The sequence below is a fragment of the Eretmochelys imbricata genome, chromosome 2, assembly GCF_965152235.1.
Source record: "Eretmochelys imbricata isolate rEreImb1 chromosome 2, rEreImb1.hap1, whole genome shotgun sequence".
In the NCBI taxonomy this organism is placed as follows: Eukaryota; Metazoa; Chordata; order Testudines; family Cheloniidae; genus Eretmochelys; species Eretmochelys imbricata.
This window is the reverse complement of record NC_135573.1, coordinates 59199376-59221644: the sequence shown is the minus strand read 5'-3', so window position 1 is coordinate 59221644 and position 22269 is coordinate 59199376. Positions and strand designations below refer to the sequence as shown.

Genomic DNA, 22269 nt, shown 5'->3' with positions numbered 1-22269 from the left:
TTAGGAAGTTTTTGTGTTTCTGAATAGAATCTAATGGTTTATTCTTAAAACTAAAGAACTTTTCAGAAAAATAAAGTAAAACGATTAAAATCAATATAAGTTTTGCTACCAGAAAAGCAATGTTTATTATTTTATATCTAAAGCTAATTGTTTTCTCCCAATTACAGTGGGGTCTTTCTGTGCTTGCACAAGTTCAAACAACAACACCTACTGGTGTTTGCGAACAATTAATGAGACACACAATTTTCTCTTCTGTGAGTTTGCAACTGGATTCTTGGAATATTTTGATATGAACACTGATCCCTATCAGGTAATCCCATTTCTGTGTTACAAACGCTTCAGCACTAATATTCTGTATGGTTGCACTCTTGTTAACAAATATTTCTTTTTTTCTGATGCCCAGCTGACAAATACAGTACACACAGTGGAAAGAGGCATTTTGAATCAATTACATATGCAGCTAATGGAATTGAGAAGTTGTCAAGGTTACAAGCAGTGCAATCCACGACCTAAGGGACTTGAAACAGGTAAAAAAGAAAAAATCTGAAAGAAGGCACTATTCATGTATGTTTTTATTAGGGTGTCTTTTGTTTTCTTAATTACTAAATGGATCAATTACAACTTTCTCTCTCTTTCTCTCTCTCTCTGAAAACCTGGCAGTTAATTGTGTATACAGCATTATCAATGCATTGCAGATATGTTTCATTGCAGATATGTAGGGTTACTATAGATGGATATTACAAAGTATTGGGCAGGAAGGTGACCAAGCCATTACACTAAAAAATAATAGAAGACCATGCTAATGCTGCTTAATTACACTCTAGATAGCTTTGTAGGACTTTGTTTCCATTCTCTCCTACAGGATTAATTTTGTTAGTCTTTGCTTCCCAATAGCATCCCCACCAAGGAGTGATTAACTGCAAACTCTACATTGCAACCAAGAATGTATGTTGCAAACTTTTAATGGACAGACGTCCCTGCTGTGTTTAAGGAGAGCAAGATATGAGAAGTCCTTTACAAATGTTCCTGAATTTAAAAAAAAATTAAGTGACATTTATACTTCACTTACCTGGAATTTGTTGCACTTCATTTTGGGTGACCTTAAAGTGTGCTTTTACAGGAATATTCTCTTCGTATTTTATGCCATTGCTTCTTTATTTTTCTCTCTTTTCTCCATGAAAATTCTCTTAATTTATCATTTCTAATCTGATTTTTATGGGATTTTTTCAATTCTTTGAACACATCTTTTAGGAAACTTTTGTTGGACTGCAGCTCTGTCTATATTTAACACAAATACATTTCTTTTTAGGATTAGATGCTGTGCATGGAAACTACATTGTGAATGGTTTTTACAAGTTCTAAACACTAACAAAAGTTACTCTTGTATTTTCCTATATCAGGAAATAAAGATGGAGGAAGCTATGATCCACACAGGTATCCACACTTTTTTATTCTCCTCAGCAGCTTCTTTCCAAATAATTGCATGATCCAGTCCATTTCAACTAATGTCTGTATCCTGCCATGTTGCAAACGACATAGCTTTTGGTGCATGCATTTTCTAACAATATTCTCCACTGAACTTGGCCATTGGTTATTAGATCTGCCATTCTGCATTTAACTTAGCTCAGTGTCATGGCAAGACTTCATGCAGCTCATTTTAATGATTCCATGCCTGTATTTCTTATATGTTTATATTGGGAATCTATGCAAAAAGAACAAAGTGGTGTTTTTTATTTAAGAAGACTATACAGCTGCTTTGTAAATGTAAAACAAATGTGTTTAAATATAATCTCTGATTTATCTATACTCCAAGGGCCCGAGCAAGCACTCATTGAAGTCAATAGCTATATTCCCACTAACTTCAATGGGCACTGGATGAGGTTGAACTAGGGGTGGGGTTGCTGTAGGTAAGCATACTGTATGCACACCACTCCCTGCTATGAGTGGGGAAAACAGATTCAGGGAGAGAGCAGAAAAAGGGACAGAGACACTGAGAAAGCTGAAGTCATAACATCACTGTATTGGTATCTGCTGCACTGTCCACTCTACAGGTTAAGTGTAGAATTAATGGTAGAAAATGATCCCAGATATTTGGGCTTGGTTCTGTTCTCATTTTCCATCAGTTTTACACTTTTTCAGCTTCATTCACTTTGTTGGAATTACTCGTCATTTACACCAGTATAAGTGAGGGCATAACTGGGTCTCAGGAGACTACAGTTGTATAAATGGTCTGTTTTATGGGGCAAGCAAAGAGTGTGTGATTGTTAGCTCTGTGTATCAAACACAGGAGTCAGGAAACAAACAAAATCATGCATCTTATATTTTATAAATCTCTAATTTAAGCAGCTGTTTCCCCGTAGAGCCAAGTTTGTACTTTCCCAATTGTGTAGTTTCATGACTGAGGATATGATGAGCTGTTCTGTGAAACCTCATGTTATTTCACAGTTTTGTGCATTTCTTGCTAAAGCCTGATGGGAAACAGTTATTTACTACAAAGGGAGAATGAGATTCTTGGATTCTGTTAGTTTTATTTAAAAAAATAAAACCATCCTTTTTAATCTCTCATATGAAGATTTTCTTGCAAGCATTTTTATTGCTACCTTTAACTTTACATCTAACAGAGATGGAATTTTTATGTTGTAGGGCTGCATGAAATAAATGGCCCCATATATCATTATATTACATCTTCTCATGAAGTCTAGTAGTGAAATCATTCTAACCACTCACCAAGTCGTTTAAAATGATTCTATTGGGAAGAGTAATAGGTGTAGCACAATTAAAATAATACAGACCTGTAAAGCGCAGGTCCAGACAGAGATTCCCAAAGGTCAAAGGATTTTGTGTCCAAAGTTTTGGTTCAGACCCTTCAGACCCTGTGAATATGTGACATTTATAAAAGAAACCTTAACCATTTCTTAGTAATCTTTGAAAGGAATCTCCGAGAGGAACCTATTCTTCATGTACCAAAACTGTGCAGAATTAAAAAGGATGCAGCTCCATGCTGTTGTGAGTCTCTTAAAATACTGCTTGGGTATTATGTGGGCCTGCTTAGTAGCTCAGCTTACATGTATTGAGTATTTAAATACTTTAGTTAATAATTTAACACACAACTAAATGTGTTGATTTATGGCCAGTACAACCATATTAGCTGTGTTGTGGCTGCAGGCATATATGTCCACAGAGAACACAGTACAGTTTGTCCACAGAGAACACAGTACAGTTAATGCCTATGTAGAGAATGAACACTACATGCCCATTTCTACCCATGGATGAATTCTGGAAGCACCTGTTATGGGACCTCTGTGCCACACATGTGCATTGAAGGGCAGATCTTGACTCCACATAAATAGCTGCCCAGAGTAACCATGAGCTATACACACAGGCTGGGACTTTCCAAACTGCCTCGGGATTTTGATGTCCATTTGTCATTATTCTTAATGGGATGTGAGTATCCAAATTCCTTAGGAAGCTTCAAGGAATCTCAGCCATGAATAACAGCTTGAGTAATGTTTGAGAAGAGAATCCCAACATGTGTGTTTATGTATCTAGCCTTAGCAGCATTTTTCTACATTGGGTCTTAGTCTGTTTATCTGATAAATTGCAAAATACTTTATAAACAAAAGCACTTCCTTATTAATCATATACAATTTTTCCCTATTTTCCTTCTCTGTGTTTATTTTTAACAAGGTTTGATTTATTACAGGGGGAAACATTTTTCTGTTTTTCCTTTACACTTTTATCTCAATTTATGAAACCTCTCAAGTTCATTCTTGAGTTGTGGGTTTACAGTGCCTGAAATAAGTCGCTTACCCAATCAGCATGCCCTCATTTTAGGAAATGGGAATATTGCATTCCCTGTTGGTTAAACTGCAGTATAAGTTATTCTGTTTTTCCTATATATTACAAAAAGTTGCACTTCCTGGCTGCTGTTACACAGCTTCTGCTGCCATCATGGCCCTGAAATGAGACTTGTTTGGCTAGTTGGCAATGGGATTTTCAGTATATCAATTTGTTTCTCTATATATCATGCAGAATAGTATGTCATTTGGCAATTAGATCCCTGATGAAATGACAATTGTGCTACTATAACAGCATAGTAAAATTGTAATTATTGTAGTCTCTGTACTTAAGTTGATGCACTGGAGAGTTCTAAGGGTAACTTTTATTAATGGTGCGTCCCTCTTATTACCTCATCTAGCCTCTTTTCCCCACAAGAAAGTCACCAGAATGTTGATGGGAAAATAGATCTCTGTGTTTACAATGTTGCAATTTTGTAGGCCTATAAATTCTCAGTGAGCTTTTCATTATTGGGTTTTGTTTCTTATCCTTTTTTAGAAATCCACATTTAACCAGCAGGCTGATGTTCTCATAATCATATCTGTTAATACACTAACGAACCAAGAGAGACTTTGCTGGCCTAGTTTCAGTAGCCAGTGAAATGGGGGTGTAATGTGGGATGTGAACTAAACTGATACACTGTATGGTGTGAGTTGGGAGAGTGAGGTACAGATTTGCCGACAATGGATGTTTTTTGCCTTGAGCTACTCTAGGGATTAAATTCATGCCCCAAGCACAAAGTCTGGTTTCTAGGGTTTTGTCTGGAGGATTCTGAAGGGAATAGGAAGATACATTTCCACTTATAGGTGGGAAGTGTGGCTATTGCCACACTGCACTGTCCAAGTGGGGCATGCCACTTAGCAGTGAACCAGAACATTAGATATAAGGTTCCCTGACTTGGCCTATCTTTATCTACAACTCCAGATTACATTTGCTTACAGGAAACAAACAGTGAATTGAATTAAAATAGAAAAACAACCACCACCACCCACCCCAATACCTGCACTTACTCCTGGAATTAAAATATATGTCAAAACTTGCCTAAGTTGAGTGGTTTTCCTATTGAAAACATGTCTTCCTTACAGTTAATTGGTTCACAACAAAGATGACAACTTCTGTGAAGTACGGTCACAGCCATTTACTACCATAGACCTGGGGGTGGGGGGGGGTTAATGTAACTATTTATCCATCTATACAAAGAATTGATAGAAGAACACTGGCATTTCCAAAATACTTCCTTAAATAGTTTGATGGTAGTTATGCCTATAAGATAAGGGACCAGATTCATGCCCCACTCAATTCTTTTTGTACCACTCAGGCAGTGCAAAGAGAGCAGAAACCTTCTTCAAGTCTCTTGCTGAGGTTGTCTGTCTTCCATCTCTCCATCCCCTCAATGCCTAGTGCAGGAGTGTGTCAGGTGTGTGGCCAGAGTACAATATGCTCCAACAATCCCCAGCTGGCGTATGATCCCTAGTGGACCGTAGCCATCAGACATATTTTAAAGCAGCCCTCTGGATGCTTTAATCTGTACTCGGGGCCAGGAAAGTAAACAGGGAGCTATGACAGGCTCCCTTAAGCCTCTTTGCTGCTCTGCCCAGCGTAAGGCGAATGCAACAGAGAATCCGATGTATAATTTTCAGGCACATTTTTCTTCCATGCCTTACCAATGGAGAATGACAGAGTTAAAATGTAACCGTTGATTAATACTGTCAATAAATATAAATTAGACTTTGTTTAACTCTCCAGAGCACTCGGAGAGAGTTTGAACATCTTGGGCAAATCCTGCCTCTAGCACACAGTCTGAATAACCAAGCTATGTGCTGCAGAAGCGGTTCTGTGATGGCCCTGGTTAAAAATATCCACATACTCTTGCCTGGGCTGTATGGTTGCTTTTTCAGCCCTCAGGATGATACAGTCCTTGTGATTCCTATGGCTGGTGGATCCACTATTTACAGCAATGTATGTCACAACTCCTGTTAGGCTTTAAGTTGAAGCTGAAATGTAATTCTTACATTCATGGGTAGAATCAGGTCAATCATTTTAGGATGGGGAAGTCTTACAAGAATTGCTAATTTACACAGAGTTACCTTGTTGTGTTCTTTAGAATATTTGATGTGTTTCTTTATGAAATTCAGGTTCTTGCCAGCCCATTGTCTACAGCTTGGCTTTGGCCATCATTGATTGTAACATTTCAGGAAAATGTGTTGAGTATCAGAATCAAGTTCCTGCATTTTGGAAAAAAAAATTGCTCTTGGAACTTTATTATAACTGCTCAGTTCAGTTTGTTCACCTCATTATTTTAATAGATGCTTTTAGTGCATTGTGACGCTTGATAAGTAAAATGTTAAGATGCCTTTTTTTCTTTAAGAAAGAAATTAGCTTTCTTCTTTGAATCCTTTATAATGTACTTTTTTGCAGGCAGAAAGTCATTGTCACTTTATTTTGCTTTATAAGGATGGCTCTCACATGACCATTCAATGTTTCTTTCATTGTGGTTGATTTCCTTACATCTCTTTCAGAAAGAAGACTAACACAACTTTACTCTCCCCCTGCTCACTCACCAGAACCAGTAAACACAGCCAGTCCAGACAGAGAGGATTTTCTGTTGTAAGGAATTTGTCAATTAGTTATAGGGCTACTAAACTGAAACATAGGACCATGGAGACAAATGAGCACTGGGGGTGGGAGTGTTAAAATAGGAGCTAGCACACCAATTTTTAAAGAAAGGGTATATTTTTTAGAAGATACTATTAGAAAAGTTAAAATATTTCCAAATTTTACGTAGTTATGTTAAGTGAAGGAAGGCCAATTTATGTGTAAGATTCAGGCACTTTCCATTGGAGGAGTCAATGCCCAAACTCTCCTTGACTCCAATGGAGTAGGCTCGAGCCCCAAATTAGCAAACAAAGAACCTCATGAGTGTTTTTCCAAGCCAGACTTTTCATCTCTTGGCACTGCCATAGTGTAGTGGACTGTGCTTCTTCTTACAAACTCTCAAAGCTAGCCGTGAAGCAAAGAGTAAAAAGCTGTGACGGAATAGGTAGCTATATCCAGTCTCCTCTGGCCTATGTGAAACATGAGAATATGAGATGAGGGGGAAGCTGGTTGTTTTCCCAGTTTCCCAGTTTCAAAAACCAAAGTTATTGAAAAATACATCCATGTAAGATGAAATGTTTAGAAATGTCATCAAATGAATGTGATTGAATGTTATAAAAAAGTAAAATTCTAATTTGTTAATTTATGTATTAATTGAATAATCCAATAAGAAGCTGGGTTTTGACTGGCTGTCTGTGACAAAACATGTCCTCAGGTTACCCCAAATTACAAGTCCTTGTGATAACTGCACTGTTCTGAAGGAGCAGGGACACGCCACTCATTGATCTGAACCTTCATTCTTGTGTGATATGATGTGAATTGTGACATCCTGGCCAGACTTCCATTTTGTATATGGAGTTTGACTGCCTGTATATGACATAATGTGCCTCATGTCACCCCAAGTGACACATAGCTGTGACCATTGTACTCTTCTGAAGTAGCTGGGATATTGCAATGTCTGACCCGAAGCTTCATTGCTGTGCAATATGCTGTGAAGTGTGACCCCTCCACCCCACTTCTAGATTGTGGATGGTGTTCTGATAAGGAGCTGAATTTTGAGTGTATGAATATAACAAATATGTCTCAAGTCACCCCAAGTAACAAGTCTATGTGATCATTATACTCTTCTGAAGTAGTCAGGATATGCCACCAGATGACCCAAGGATTTATTCCTGCGAAATATATTGCTATGCATCTGCCACCACCCCACTTTAGTATTGCATGGCAGGGTTTGAATAAGGAGCTGGGTTTTGGCTTGCTGTATGTAACAAAATATGTTTCGAGTCCCTCCAGATGACTTGTCCCCATGACTGTTAGACTGTTCCGAAGGAGCAGTCACCAGCCTGAAGCTTTGTTCTTGAGCAATATGCATTCACGTGTCATGTCCCTGTCACATGTCTACTTCCATATTGTATGTAGGGCTTGAATAAGGAGCTGGATGTTTACTGGCTCTACATGGCAAATGTTACCTAATCTATTGATCGTGTATTAATTTATATTGACTACTTAAGAATTCCCAGTTAACACACTGAGGTTTTGTAGGTTTCAGAGTAGCAGCTGTGTTAGTTTGTATTTGCAAAAAGAAAAGGAGTACTTGTGGCACCTTAGAGACTAACAAATTTATTTGAGCATAAGCATCTGATGAAGTGAGCTGTAGCTCACGAAAGCTTATGCTCAAATAAATTTGTTAGTCTCTAAGATGCCACAAGTACTCCTTTTCTTTTTGAGGTTTTGTAGGTTCTTGTCCCAAGATCAGGCCCAGGGTTATTAAAATTAAAGCTTAGTTGGGAGCCCCAACATGCATAGTTGCAACACTCACAATTAGGAAAAACCTTCTGTTTTCAATTAGCAAGTTACAAACACTCTAACCCAGCAAGGTAGATAGAGATAATACAGAATGTGCATCTGAACAGCCATATGCTCTCACCATCCCTTGCAAAAGGACCTGAAGTATTAGTTATCCTCATCATCTTTCTCACCATCACCAGTGCTTGTTATCCTGGCATCTCCCAAGAGTTACATCTCACGAGGCACACAGGCTGGGATACGACTTTTATAATGTGTTACACTGACACCACTATACCTAATGCATATTCCATAGGAGTTTCGATCCCTTTTCCTAATTTGTAGTTCCTCATGCTACTATTGTTGGGGTGCCCTTCTCCTATAGATTATTAGGGCTTTTACCTCAAGCTTGTTAACATGTACATCAGTTAGTTACCATGAACTCTTGTGGTCAGACATCTGCTGATGTTCCTAACTTAAAATATCCCAAACTGGTATAAACTAGTATCTTGTGGTTACCTGTTGGCAGTTTAGTCAGTACAGCATTATATCTTGTGATATCTTATGATCTAGGGTTACTTCTTGTTAGCTGTTTATGCTAAGACCTTTGGGCCTTATGCCTTGTTTAGCTAAGCTGTTGTCTTACAGGCCTCAGACCTGTAGGCTTATTGCTTTTCTGCCTTAACTTATGCCTGTACCTTACCTAACAAATATCTATTCCTATAGGCTACACAAAATATGTCTCAGGTCACCCTGTTAAACTGTTCTGATGTAGCTGAGACATGGAACTCCCTGACTTTAAACTTTTTCTTTGGAAATCATTGTGGCCCCTTTCCCCATGAATACTTAGACACCATTTAGCAAGGTAACAGAAGCAGCAAATGGGACTTTTAGAGGATGTCGCAGTGGATCCTATGCTTGCAGTCAAAGGGACTAGGTGAGTGTTGTGTTCATTCCATCTGTTGTTTGTTTTTTCTCTTTGAAGGTTTCTATGGCTGGGCTATGGGTCCCTGAACTGGCCAAGTGAAACAGCTCTGTTTGTGTCTCTGGGAGGGGGTTGTTGCTGGGACCCTTGGGGCTTTGAATGGAACCAGTGTTTGAAGTCTCTGAATGGTTATTCCCTTCCAGTTTGCAAGGGAGGGAGCTGAGCATTGAGGCTTAGTATATAAGTCAGTTGCCAGCTGAACAGGAATGGCAAACTAAATAAGCATCAGTGGGAGCTTAGTGAGAGAGTGTGATTCCTATTTTAGGTATGGCTCCACACCAGGTACAAGATATGGATGATGAAGGAACAACTGCTGCAACCTGCCTTCAGTGTGCTATGTTGCCCTTTCTTCCAGAAGGCAAAATAGATTTCTGGTGTATGAAATGCAAACTGGTGTCCATACAGGAAGAGAAGTTTCATGCTAAGCATAAGTCACAACATTGTGCAGCATCAAAGAAAATGAAAACTTCTTGGACAACCAAATTCAGAAATCATTGTCACAGACACCACAAAGGGAAGGATTGTTGATAAGGGAATTGGAGAGAATAGACACCAAAGAAGTGGACAGGCAATTGTGACCAAGAGGGGGGAAAAGCCAGGAGGCATTCAACGCAACATGAAGTATCAAAACATTTCAGATATTCAGCAAGTCAACTACAGAAGAATCTGTCTCTGGAGGGAAAGTGGGATACCAGGAGGAAGCACGAGCAGGAGAGCGCGAGTGGGGAGGGTTCCTGCCTCATACTGAGAAAGAGGGACTATCAGCAAGTTATCTCAAGTGACTGTACACAAATGCAAGAAGCCTGGGAAACAAGCAGGGAGAACTGGAAGTCCTGGCACAGTAAAGGAATTATGATGTGATTGGAATAACAGAGACTTGGTGGGATAACTCACATGACTGGAGTACTGTCATGGATGGATATAAACTGTTCAGGAAGAACAGGCAGGGTAGAAAAGGTGGGGGAGTTGCATTGTATGTAAGAGAGCAGTATGACTGCTCAGAGCTCCGGTATGAAACTGCAGAAAAACCTGAGAGTCTCTGGATTAAGTTTAGAAGTGTGAGTAACAAGGGTGATGTCGTGGTGGGAGTCTGCTATAGACCACTGGACCAGGAGGATGACGTGGACGAGGCTTTCTTCCGACAACTAACAGAAGTTACTAAATCGCAGGCCCTGGTTCTCATGGGAGACTTCAATCACCCTGATATCTGCTGGGAGAGCAATACAGCGGTGAACAGACAATCCAGGAAGTTTTTGGAAAGTGTAGGGCACAATTTCCTGGTGCAAGTGCTGGAGGAACCAACTAGGGGCAGAGCTCTTCTTGACCTGCTGCTCACAAACTGGGAAGAATTAGTAGGGAAGCAAAGTGGATGGGAACCTGGGAGGCAGTGACCATGAGATGGTCGAGTTCAGGATCCTGACCCAAGGAAGAAAGGAGAGCAGCAGAATACGGACCCTGAACTTCAGAAAAGCAGACTTTGACTCCCTCAGAGAACTGATGGGCAGGATCCCCTGGAAGAATAACATGCGGGGGAAAGGAGTCCAGGAGAGCTGGCTGTATTTTAAAGAATCCTTATTGAGGTTACAGGGACAAACCATCCCGATGTGTAGAAAGAATAGTAAATATGGCAGGCTACCGGCTTGGCTTAACAGTGAAATCCTTGCAGATCTTAAACACAAAAAAGAAGCTGACAAGAAGTGGAAGCTTGGACAAATGACCAGGGAGGAGTATAAAAATATTGCTCAGGCTTGCAGGAGTGAAATCAGGAAGGCCAAATCACACTTGGAGTTGCAGCTAGAAAGAGACGTTAAGAATAACAAGAAGGCTTTCTTCAGGTATGTTAGCAACAAGAAGAAAGTCAAGGAAAGTGTGGGCCCCTTACTGAACGAGGGACGCAACCTAGTGACAGAGGATGTGGAAAAAGCTAATGTACTCAATGCTTTTTTTGCCTCTGTCTTCACGAACAAGGTCAGCTCCCAGACTACTGCACTGAGCAGCACAGCATGGGGAGGAGGTGACCAGCCCTCTGTGGAGAAAGAAGTGGTTCGGGACTATTTAGAAAAGCTGTATGAGCACAAGTCCATGGGACTGGATGCGCTGCATCCGAGAGTGCTAAAGGAGTTGGCGGATGTGATTGCAGAGCCATTGGCCATTATCTTTGAAAATTCGTGGCGATCGAGGGAGGTCCCGGACAACTGGAAAAAGGCTAATGCAGTGCCCATCTTTAAAAAAGGGAAGAAGGAGGACCCGGGAATTACAGGCCAGTCAGCCTCACCTCAGTCCCCGGAAAAGTCATGGAGCAGATCCTCAAGGAATCAATTCTGAAGCACTTAGAGGAGAAGAAAGTGATCAGGAAGAGTCAGCATGGATTCACCAAGGGCAAGTCATGCCTGACTAAACTAATTGCATTCTATGATGAGATAACTGGCTCAGTGGATGAGGGGAAAGCAGTGGACTTGTTATTCCTTGACTTTAGCAAAGCTTATGATACTGTCTTCCAAAGTATTCTTGCCAGCAAGTTAAAGAAGTATGGGCTGGATGATAGAAAGCTGGCTAGATTGTCAGGCTCAACGGATAGTGATCAATGGCTCCATGTCTAGTTGGCAGCCGGTATCAAGTGGAGTGCCCCCAAGGGTCGTTCTTGGGGCCGGTTTTGTTCAATATCTTCATTAATGATCTGGAGGATGGCGTGGACTGCACCCTCAGCAAGTTTGCAGATGACACTAAACGGGAGGAGAGGTAGATACACTGGAGGGTAGGGATAGGATACAGAGGGCCCTAGACAAATTAGAGGATTGGGCCAAAAGAAAGCTGATGAGGTTCAACAAGGACAAGTGCAGAGTCCTGCACTTAGGACGGAAGAATCCCATGCACTGCTACAGAGTAGGGACCCAATGGCTAGGCAGCAGTTCTGCAGAAAAGGACCTAGGGGTTATAGTGGACGAGAAGCTGGATATGAGTCAACAGTGTGCCCTTGTTGCCAAGAAAGCTAACGACATTTTGGGGCATAAGTAGGGGCATTGCCAGCAGATCGAGGGATGTGTTCCCCCTCTATTTGACATTGGTGAGGCCTCATCTGGAGTAGTGTGTCCAGTTTTGGGCCCCACACTACAAGAAGGATGTGGAAAAATTGGAAAGAGTCCAGCGGAGAGCAACAAAAATGATTAGGGGACTGGAACACATGACTTATGAGGAGAGGCTGAGGGAACTGGGATTGTTTAGTCTGCGGAAGAGAAGAATGAGGGGGGATTTGATAGCTGCTTTCAACTACCCAAAAGGGGGTTCCAAAGAGGATGGATCTAGACTGTTCTCAGTGGTAGCAGATGACAGAACAAGAACTAATGGTCTCAAGTTGCAGTAGGGGAGGTTTAGGTTGGATATTAGGAAAAACTTTTTCACTAGGAGGGTGGTGAAACACTGGAATGGGTTACCTAGGGAGGTGGTGGAATCTCCTTCCTTTGAAATTTTTAAGGTCAGGCTTGACAAAGGGGGGGTTGGACTAGATGACCTCCTGAGGTCCCTTCTAACCCTGATATTCTATGATTCTATGAATGGAACAGAAAGCTACAGGGGACATACTGATGGGTGTCCTTGTTATATGAAATAAGCAGGAACCAAGAAAGGTTCTTTAACCATCCTAAGAATACAAATAATCATCATCAATAACTCCATATTAAGAAGAGCAGACAGAGAATTCAGCAAAGGACACAGGAACTATAGGATGTGGTTATATCTCTCTAGAGGAGTGGTTCCTAAACTTGTTCTGCCGTTTGTGCAGGGAAAGCCCCTGGTGGGCTGGACCGGTTTATTTACTTGCCACATCAGCAGGTTCGGCCGATGGTGGCTCCCAGTGGCCACGGTTCACTGCTCCAGGCCAATGGGAGCTGCTGGAAGTGGCGTGGGCCGAGGGACGTACTGGCTACCACTTCCAGCAGCTCCCATTGGCCTGGAGCAGCAAACGGCCACTGGGAGCCGGGACCGACCGAACCTGCAGACGCAGCAGGTAAACAAACCGGCCCCTGCACAAGCTGCGGAACAAGTTTGGGAACCACTGGACTAGAGTGAAGATATGAGCTGTGACAGCAGAATTAGACAGTGAAAAATTGTCTGGTAAGTCTCCACTGAGGATGATACACATTGGAACCTATGATACAGCATCACATGGAACTGCACAGATTATAGAAGACCTCATGCATCTTGGAAGGGAGTGGAAGAAAAGGAAAGTCCAAGTGATCTTCCCAGACATCTTACCAGTCCAATAAGTGAGAGAAGGCAGACAGTACTGGAGGTGTACAGTTGACTGCATGACCGATGTGAGGCTGAAGTTTTGGTTTTGTTGAACACTGGACCACATTTCAGTTGGAGAGCTGTCTGTACAAACAGGAAGTCCTAAATCACACAGGTAGGGGCTAACCTCCTTGTTCGGAGACTAACTGGAGCAAATAGTTGGGCATTAAACTACCAATGCACTGAGAGGGTGCCAAGGAGGCAAATTCAGTACAAAACCAAAACTCAGAATGTCATGAACAAATTGAACTAATGTGGCAAAGAATGTCAAGAGAATTTTTCAGTTGCTTATGTACCAAAACTAGGAGTCTGTGTAACAAGTAAGGGGAATTAGAAACTCTCATTGATGAGGAAAAAAATTTTTAATTGGAATTACTGAAACCTGGTAGGACAGTTCACGTAATTGGTTATAACCTGTTCAGGAGGATTAGAATGGGTATTGAGGGTGGAGAGGTGGCACGCTACATAAAAAACACGACTACCTGTTTTAGAGTTATTGATAACTCAGACCCACAGGACCTAGAATGTATTTGGCTCATTATGCTAATTAACAAAGCCCAGGGCAGGGTGTGGTGGGGTCTGCTACAGTCTGCCAAATCCAACCAGAGAACAAGATGAGTTACTCCTTACTGACAGATGCTTAATGCGTTGACAGAAATAGTGCTATTCTTGGGGTGTTCAATTTGGGAAACATATTCTGGAGGTCTCATGAAGCCACTAATAAAACATCATTCCAGTTATTAAAAATTATAAATAATTTTATAACACAAAAGGTATTGCACTCAACATGAAGTAAGTCTATTTTCATCCTCATTATGACAGATGAAGATAAATTAATCACTAGCCTGGATGGTGGAGGTTGCCTAAGGACTAGTGCTCATGACCTGATTACATTTAATATGGGCAAAAAGTCCCAACCAGTCATATATATACTTAGTGTTCAAGAGGACTAATCTCCCCAGCTAAGGAAAATTATGAGTGAAATTGATTGGGAGAAAAAAATTAGGCAGAAAAATGTGATTGAAAATTGGGAGTTCTTGAAGAAGAGTTTTAGATGGACAAACAACCATACTTCCACATTCAAGAGAGGACAGCTTTGGTTAAAAGTCCATCCTGATTCAGTGTTGAAGTGGAGGCAGCAATTAGAAACTAAAAAACAAACAATGTATGATATAAGGAAAAGGGGAAAATAGCACTCAATATATATTAGAAGTTATGAAAATTGATAAGGGAAGCTAAAGACATCAGGGAAAAATCCATGACTAGCAAGGCTAAGGACTACAGTTGGGAAATTTTTAAGAATATTAGGAACTAAAGAAATCCTACCAATGGCATAGGGGTATAGGCACATTACTAGATGGAGATGGTAAATTTTTAATAATAATGCAGAGAGTATTTAATAAATATTTCTGTTTGGTATTTGGAATGAAGCAGTATGATGTATTCAAATCACATGAGGCTGATTAACTATTTTCTAGCTTGTCAGCAGGCCCTAATAACGTGAACCCAAGAGTCCAAAAAGAATTGGCTATAGAGATCTTTGGACAACCCATGTTACTTTTTAATAATTTTTGAAATACCAGGGATATTCCACAAGATGGGAAGGGTGGTAAGGTTGTTCCAATGTTCAAAAAGTGCAAGTGATATGATTTGGGTAACTGTAGGCAAGTTAGCCTGACCGCAATCCCAGTCAGATAATGGAAAGGCTGATAATTGCTAAAGAATAGGAATATAATTAATTCCAGTCAACATGGTTTTATGAAAAAAAGGTTTTGTTGAACAAACATTCTTTGATGACATTGCCAGTTTGGTTGATAAAGAATTTAGGCATAAATTGGAACAAACTGCCAACGGAAGTGGTGTATTCTCCATCTATGTATGTGTTTAAATCACGAGTGGATGCCATTCTAGAAGATATATTTTAGTCGAGCACATATGGTTACTGGGCTTAGTACAGGGTAACTGGATGAAATTCTGTGTGCTGTGCTGGAGATGAGGTTGGCTGATCTGATGGTCCTTTCTGGCCTGAAAATCTCTGAATCTCATTTTCCTCTCCATGTGGATGTTTGGTGCAGTAGCTGGTTGTATCAAGATGACAGACCGTAAAAACCTTCTTGTGGGGAGTCAAGCAGCACCCAGTTCTGCAGCAATTATGTGCAGTGTTTTGTGAGGAAACTTCCCTTCTGTGCAAAATCAAGTCTTATCGCACAAATCCTCAGGAATGCTTAAATATAGGTGTCACCAGCACTAACAGCAACAGCTGTTCAATTCAGTGAAATATTTGTATTATAATAAATAGCAACTTCTCTTCTTGTTTTACAATAGCAGAGTCAAAGTGAAATAGATTATCAGGTTTCAGAGTAGCAGCAGAGTTAGTTTGTATTCGCAAAAAGAAAAGGAGGACTTGTGGCACCTTAGAGGCTAACAAATTTATTTGAGCATAAGCTTTCGGGAGCTACAGCTCACTTCATCGGCTGCATTTTTGCGATAGATTATCAAGTGAGTACATGCCATTTCATGAATGGTGACTCTTACTCATTACACTTGCAGTTAAGTCTGATCACAGAAAGATTCAAAATTTACTCTCGGCTATTCCCATCAGAAATTTCTGTGCTGACAGCAAATTACTTCAAAGAAGACAAGACGCAGTTTGGTGGATGTGGCTTAAAGAGTTACCTGCGTCTTTTCAAATATCATTCACTGACTGTTCAGCTAAAAATGAAAATGCCCCTGCCTTCCCCCCCCGCCCCGCCCAAATCCTTCATGGTCCCTTGCTGTAGCTCTTTTCCAAGTACATTGAATATAGCATTAGTATTTAAAATAACATTTCAACTATGGCTTAATTCTATAGAAGTCATCAGAATTACTTGCATAAACAGTAGAGTTTATTAAAGCGAAAGTGTTGGGTTAATATACAACACTGGCAACCATTTTGTATGTTTCCACAAACTTGGCCAAACTCAGGTCTCACATTACTACAGTATGATAGAATTTTGGGATTAAAAAGAAAAGGCGGTGGAGATATTTTAACCACAGACGGAATTCTCCAAATTCCATGTAAGTGTACCATGTCGCATTTATGCTGTATGAATCTCACACCAACACTAAAAGCACTAGTTGGTTCAATACAGAAATCAGATAGTATTCTTATAAGCACGCTAGTGGTGGTTACTGTTTTCTGTATTTCAGAAGCCATCAGAAACCACTCAGAACAGTAGAGTGCACTATGCTAAGCCTTGTACGTTTGCATATAGTTAATAAACATGATTATTGGGGCGCCGACTGTGCCCAAGCAGTGTCTTCATATTTTTGTTGTGTAATGAGCAAAAGACACCCTACTAATCTTAACAAAAGATTTATATCAGTAACACAATTAAATTTCAATACATTTACTCATTTTTTCTTTTCTTAATTAATCTAACAACAAACCAAAGTTCCTAAAGATTTCTTAAGTTGTGACTACCATATAATCTCTGTGAAAACATTGCAGCTGGGTTTGCAACAAGTTGGCTGAATATTGACTTTTGATGATTTTTACATGCGTGATTGTATGTTTACTAACAAAGAACACACAAAAGTTGGGGTAATGTATTTGTCAGACCAGAACTATAGGTTCACCACTGGAAGTGGCATATCCTCATCTCTTCACAATGAAATACCAGTCAAAGGGACATGTCACCTGTTGGTCTGGGGAGTTGGCATGTCCAGCTCCCTCAGAAAAACCTGATGGTCACAGAGCCATGCCACTTGTGGTGATCTGAAACTACTTTTGTCACATCCAACAAGTCAAAACCCAGCTCCTTATTCAAGCCCTATGTACAACATGGAAATGGAAAGGGGCATGACATGATGCAGCACGTTGCACAGGAGCAGAAGTTTGGCTCAGCTAGTGGCAACGTCCCAACTACTTCAGAAGAGGGACGTGTCACTTGGGGTGAGCTGAGATTTATTTGGTCATGTACAGCCGCTCAAAAATCACTTGCTTATCAAAGCATCATCCACAATATGGAAGTGGCTCTGGGGACGTTCCACAGCAAATTGCACAAGAACAAAGCTTTGTGTTAGAGTAGCATGTCCCAACTCCTTCAGAACAATCTGGTCACAAGGGTGTGTCACTTGGGGTGTCCTGAGACTTCTTTTGTCATGTACAACCAGTCAAAACCCAATTTCTTATTTCATTTAATTAATTAATAATGAAGTGCTTAGTCATTTAAATTTTATCACGTTCAATACATTAATTTGATGGAATTTATAAAAATTGAATCTTACATTGATATATTTTTAAATAATTTTGGTCTTTGAATAAGGAAGAGGGAACCATCCATGAGGAGTTGGCACCACGAATAACATACCAACTTTAGCCTTGTGAATAACAGAGAGGGCAAGTTAAAGTAGAAGAAATAAATTGACTAAGGATCCATTAGTGGCATGGAGGATCCAATATGGATTAAAACTATTAAATAAAACTACTGGATTATATATGTTGTTATAATGAACTTCTAAAATGTTATCTAGGCCATCCCACCCGCAGTGTGGTAGGATCAGAGTTTCTGTAAGCCATCTTCAGTCATTCATTATTAAATTTTGTTTAGAACTTGCGAGTGAGGACATTTCCACTGCTTTCCTTGGAAGAATTTTCCATTGTCTGTTTTATCTTTTTCTATATTCTTTCTTCTGGGCTAAACCACAGAGTTTAACAGAACCCTTTTAGAAAATATAATGAGTTTAAGGTTCCCATCCATAAGGGATGTTACATGTTATAAAACAAATTTCATGCTACTTTACACTCAATTTGGGTAATACATTTTACAGCATATATTTTGGGGACTTCGATCACGTCAAATACTTTCAGAGAGAGGTTTCCTTAATGTTTTGTCTTCTTTTTTTTCTTGGATGAGCTAACATAAAATCCAGCTGACTTGCTGTTTATGGACTTGTGACGACACTCCTTTCCCAGGCAAGGGTCTGAAGATGTTCATGGTTTTCTGCCAAAGAGTGCAGCATCAGACCTGCATTACTGGCCAAAGCGTCCTCTTAGACCAGATCTACACTATACATTTACGTCAGTATAACTACATTGCTCAGGGGGTGTGAAAAATGTACATCATCACTGTGTGACACAATTATACCAACCTAACCCCTGACTTGGCAGTGCTATATCAACAGGAGGGCTTCTCCCATCAACATTTAAAAAAACAAACCAAAAAAAAAGAGACATTGCAATATAGATTTTACATTTAAAAAGAAACTTTAAACTGCTGCACCACTAAAGTTATATGCTGCATACTTTTTCGCAAAATGAGTTACTGGTTTAAAATTGCTTAGTCTTATAACTGAATTCACCTGAAGAGCTTTTACAAAGCCTTTTCATCTGTGTGCCCTTGTCAACTGAGATTCATGCTTACAAAATAAAATTTTAAAAAATCCATTATAACTTGCCTTGGCAGAATTCTATTTTTTTAATAATATGGATGAATAATATTGATGTTTTATGGATTTTTTTAATTGATTTTATATGTTCATAGTTGAGGGAAATTACAGGGGGAGGAGGTACAACCCAATAATTATTTAAAGACCATGTCTTTGAGATTCAAAATGTTAAAGTTTTATAACACTTAAAGCACAAACTATCAACATCACATATCAAAATATACAAAGCAAATATCCTTGAATCAATCGCTAATAAGGTCTCAAGCAGTACTTTTGTTACATTGCCTCTCTGTGAATTTTGATTAGTATTTTTTTCATCAGTGCATGTGGTGAAATGGACATTTACGGATTTTTTTTAAAAATCGCATCCTTCCAAGCATATCTATAACTGCTGTTTATTAAAGAGAATTTCCTCTTGTGTATCTGAAGGAAGAATTCAGCCAATCAGTTTGAAGTGGTAGCTCTTACAAGATGCACCAAATATCCATGCATCAAATTCCTATTCGCTTCACGGAAGAGCTACTTGCTGAGGGCTTGCAGGATTGACTTACCATTTATATTTTATTGTTGCTTTGTTTATTCCCCATTCCAGTGTGGATCATTTTTTTTTTAAAGGACTCATGACAGTTTTGAAAGACCAATGGATTGCTTGTATATTGGAGCAATTTCGCTGTTTCTATCTGCAGTATCCGGGGGGCAGATTTGGCCTTGGCTGTATGCATAAAGTTCCCTCTGGACCAGAGTCTGTTCTTAGTTACACCGATGCTCTCCTACTGACTTCACTGTGGTTACGCGGGAGTAGCTGAAGGCAGAATGTGTATCTTTCTGCTCAGCAGGAGTCATGAGCACACACAAGATCAGAATTTAGCCTTTAGGGCCGAGTTACTGATATGATGAAAAATGCGGAGTGCAATACTCATTAGCCAAGTACGTTAGGAATGGTTACTGCTTTTAAATAATAAAGAAATATATATGCTTTTCTAAGGTGGTGGTTCCCATCAGACCTTTTTCTTTCTTTTAACAGGGGACAATTATGGGATGGATGGGAAGGCTAATCTGCCAAATTTCACTGAGGACATCAACTGGCAAGGACTGGAAGATTTATACAGTGTGAATGAAAGTTTGTACGAATACAGATACAACTATAGACTTAGTCTGGATGACTGGACTAATTACTTGAAGGATCTAGATAGAATGTTTGCACTGCTGAACAGTTACTCTGAGCAAAATAAAACAGACAAAATTAAAACCGCTCGAAACAATGGGTACTTGGATGAATTACCGCTACCATTTACCTGGGGAGGACTGACCTCTGCCGAGTCAGACGAAGACTCAAGTGGTCTGATTGCAGAAGAGTTGCAGCCTATCGTGCCAACAGACTTGGCAACCCTAGCTTTGAGCACTGTAATTTTAAATCAAGTGAGGAAACTTGAATTAAATAATGATATTCCTGAGAAAAGGAGTTTGAATTCTGCACACTGGAGAAATCATCAAGCTGAAAAGTGGTTGGAGGGTAAAGAGTTAGACAGTTTTGAAATGCATTTAAGTGGCAATGGTTTGACAGAGCTGGAGTCCGGGCATAGCTTCATTCTACAGACAGTTAACATTCTTCAGAAAGACTCTCACCAGGACAGTGACCCAGTAGAGGATATTTTTGAAGATCAGATATACCTTCCTGTGAGTTCTGATGAACCCACTGTTCATCAAGCTGTAAATGTCTCAATCAGGGATCAATCTATTAGGGCTCAGAAAATGGAGACTATGTTGGAAAAGATGGAACATAACTTTGAAGGAGAGACTTCAAAAATCCTAAATGTAGAAGGCAGTGCCTCATCTCCACTCTCCTTGGATTAGATCAAATTGTAAACCATATATGGCTCTCTTTATTTTTGATCAGTAAACTAGTAATGGTAATCATGACAACTGACATTCCATGTTTATTGCGGATACATTTTGCAGCTGAAATGAGCCCAACGCTCTGTGTGTGTGTGTGTGTGTGTGTGTGTTTATTTCATATATACACATACTTTCGCACTAATTTTCCATAATTGAGAAACTAAGAACCTGAGAAACTAGGTTCCCACAGTATTAAAAAAGAAACAGTGTTAACTTTATAGTGCAATGATGCACACATTTCCTAGACTAGTAATGATTTCCTTAGCGTTACTTTTTCTGTTTCCAAAAGGTCCCATATAAATGAATGTCTCAGTCCACACATGCTATCTGCATAATGTATTTTTGATAAATTATTTTTAACCACTGGAATTTCATGTCACACTTTTGAGTAAAATGATATTGCACTTTTGTAATCTGTCTCCAAGACCATTTATTAATCTGATCATGTACATGTTCTTAGTTTGCTCATTGTTTCATGTAATTGTGAAATAATAAAATGGGTTGACAAGAAAGAGCTACCGCACGGATTGTGAAAACAGATTGGTCAAATATTATTTTAGCAGAAACTATTGCATGGTTTGTTGTCTTGACTTTCAGAAATGTATTTTCAGAAAGGTAGAGCTCATGGATGCTCACTATATGAGGATTTTTTTAAAAATTGGCTTGTTTCCCTACTTATTGATACCATCAGTATTAAAAATCCATGATTTTTTCTCGATTTTTTTTGCTGATATCCTTACAAAGGTTTCTATGAGTAGAGTATGCTTTGTCACCATTTTTGGTTTTATTAGTCTGGACAATAGCTTGATGTTTTCAGAAATTATTGTGACTTTAAAATATTTTCTTAAAGGCATTAAAGGGAATGGTAAAATCATATTAGAGTTACATATTTTAGATACATGAGGTCAGAGTAGTAGGCTAGACCTCTTTTGTTGTTGTAATGTGTTCTAAAGGTTTTTTTTCCTGGATTCTACCAAACATTTAATATTTTTAAAGAATAATACAAAATTGACTTTGAAAATCTGTACTGTTGGTAACTTAATATCTTCCTTAGTTTTTTTTTTTTTACATAAGTAGCAAATAAATAAAATAAAAAGAATCACCTCATACAGATGTATTGCCACCATTTCCAATTCACACTAAAGTTCCTTTTGTTATATGTTATTTAGCTTAGTGGGCTTTCTAGTCTATTGCAAGCACTGCAGGTTAAAATTTTGTTCTTTTGCTTTAAGTGTTTAAGTTGAACTATTTTAAAAGCAGATTCTTTTAGTAGGATTTTAATAATTTTAAGAAGCAGTCTTTATGATGGACTCTGTGACTATGTTAAAATTAACTAGCTGTGTATCTGATGTATGTGCCGGGGCTGAATGACAGAACAAACGTATTTATGGTCATGAATGATGCTATTTGTAAATAGATTTCAAGTTAGTAGGATAAAAACTGTGTTTTTTTTT

General features: G+C 39.3%; 1 protein-coding gene across 2 annotated transcripts in view; it reads left to right on the top strand.

Moving 5' to 3' along the window:
• The window catches only part of SULF1 (sulfatase 1), a 96814-nt gene extending 76041 nt beyond the window's left edge, over nt 1–20773 (top strand). For both annotated transcript variants that reach the window (XM_077808975.1, XM_077808976.1), the window contains 3 exons: nt 168–310; nt 404–527; nt 19944–20773. In XM_077808975.1, the coding sequence (XP_077665101.1) occupies nt 168–310; nt 404–527; nt 19944–20773 (1097 nt within the window). The remainder of the gene's footprint in view (nt 1–167; nt 311–403; nt 528–19943) is intronic.
• Nucleotides 20774–22269: the final 1496 nt, after the last annotated feature.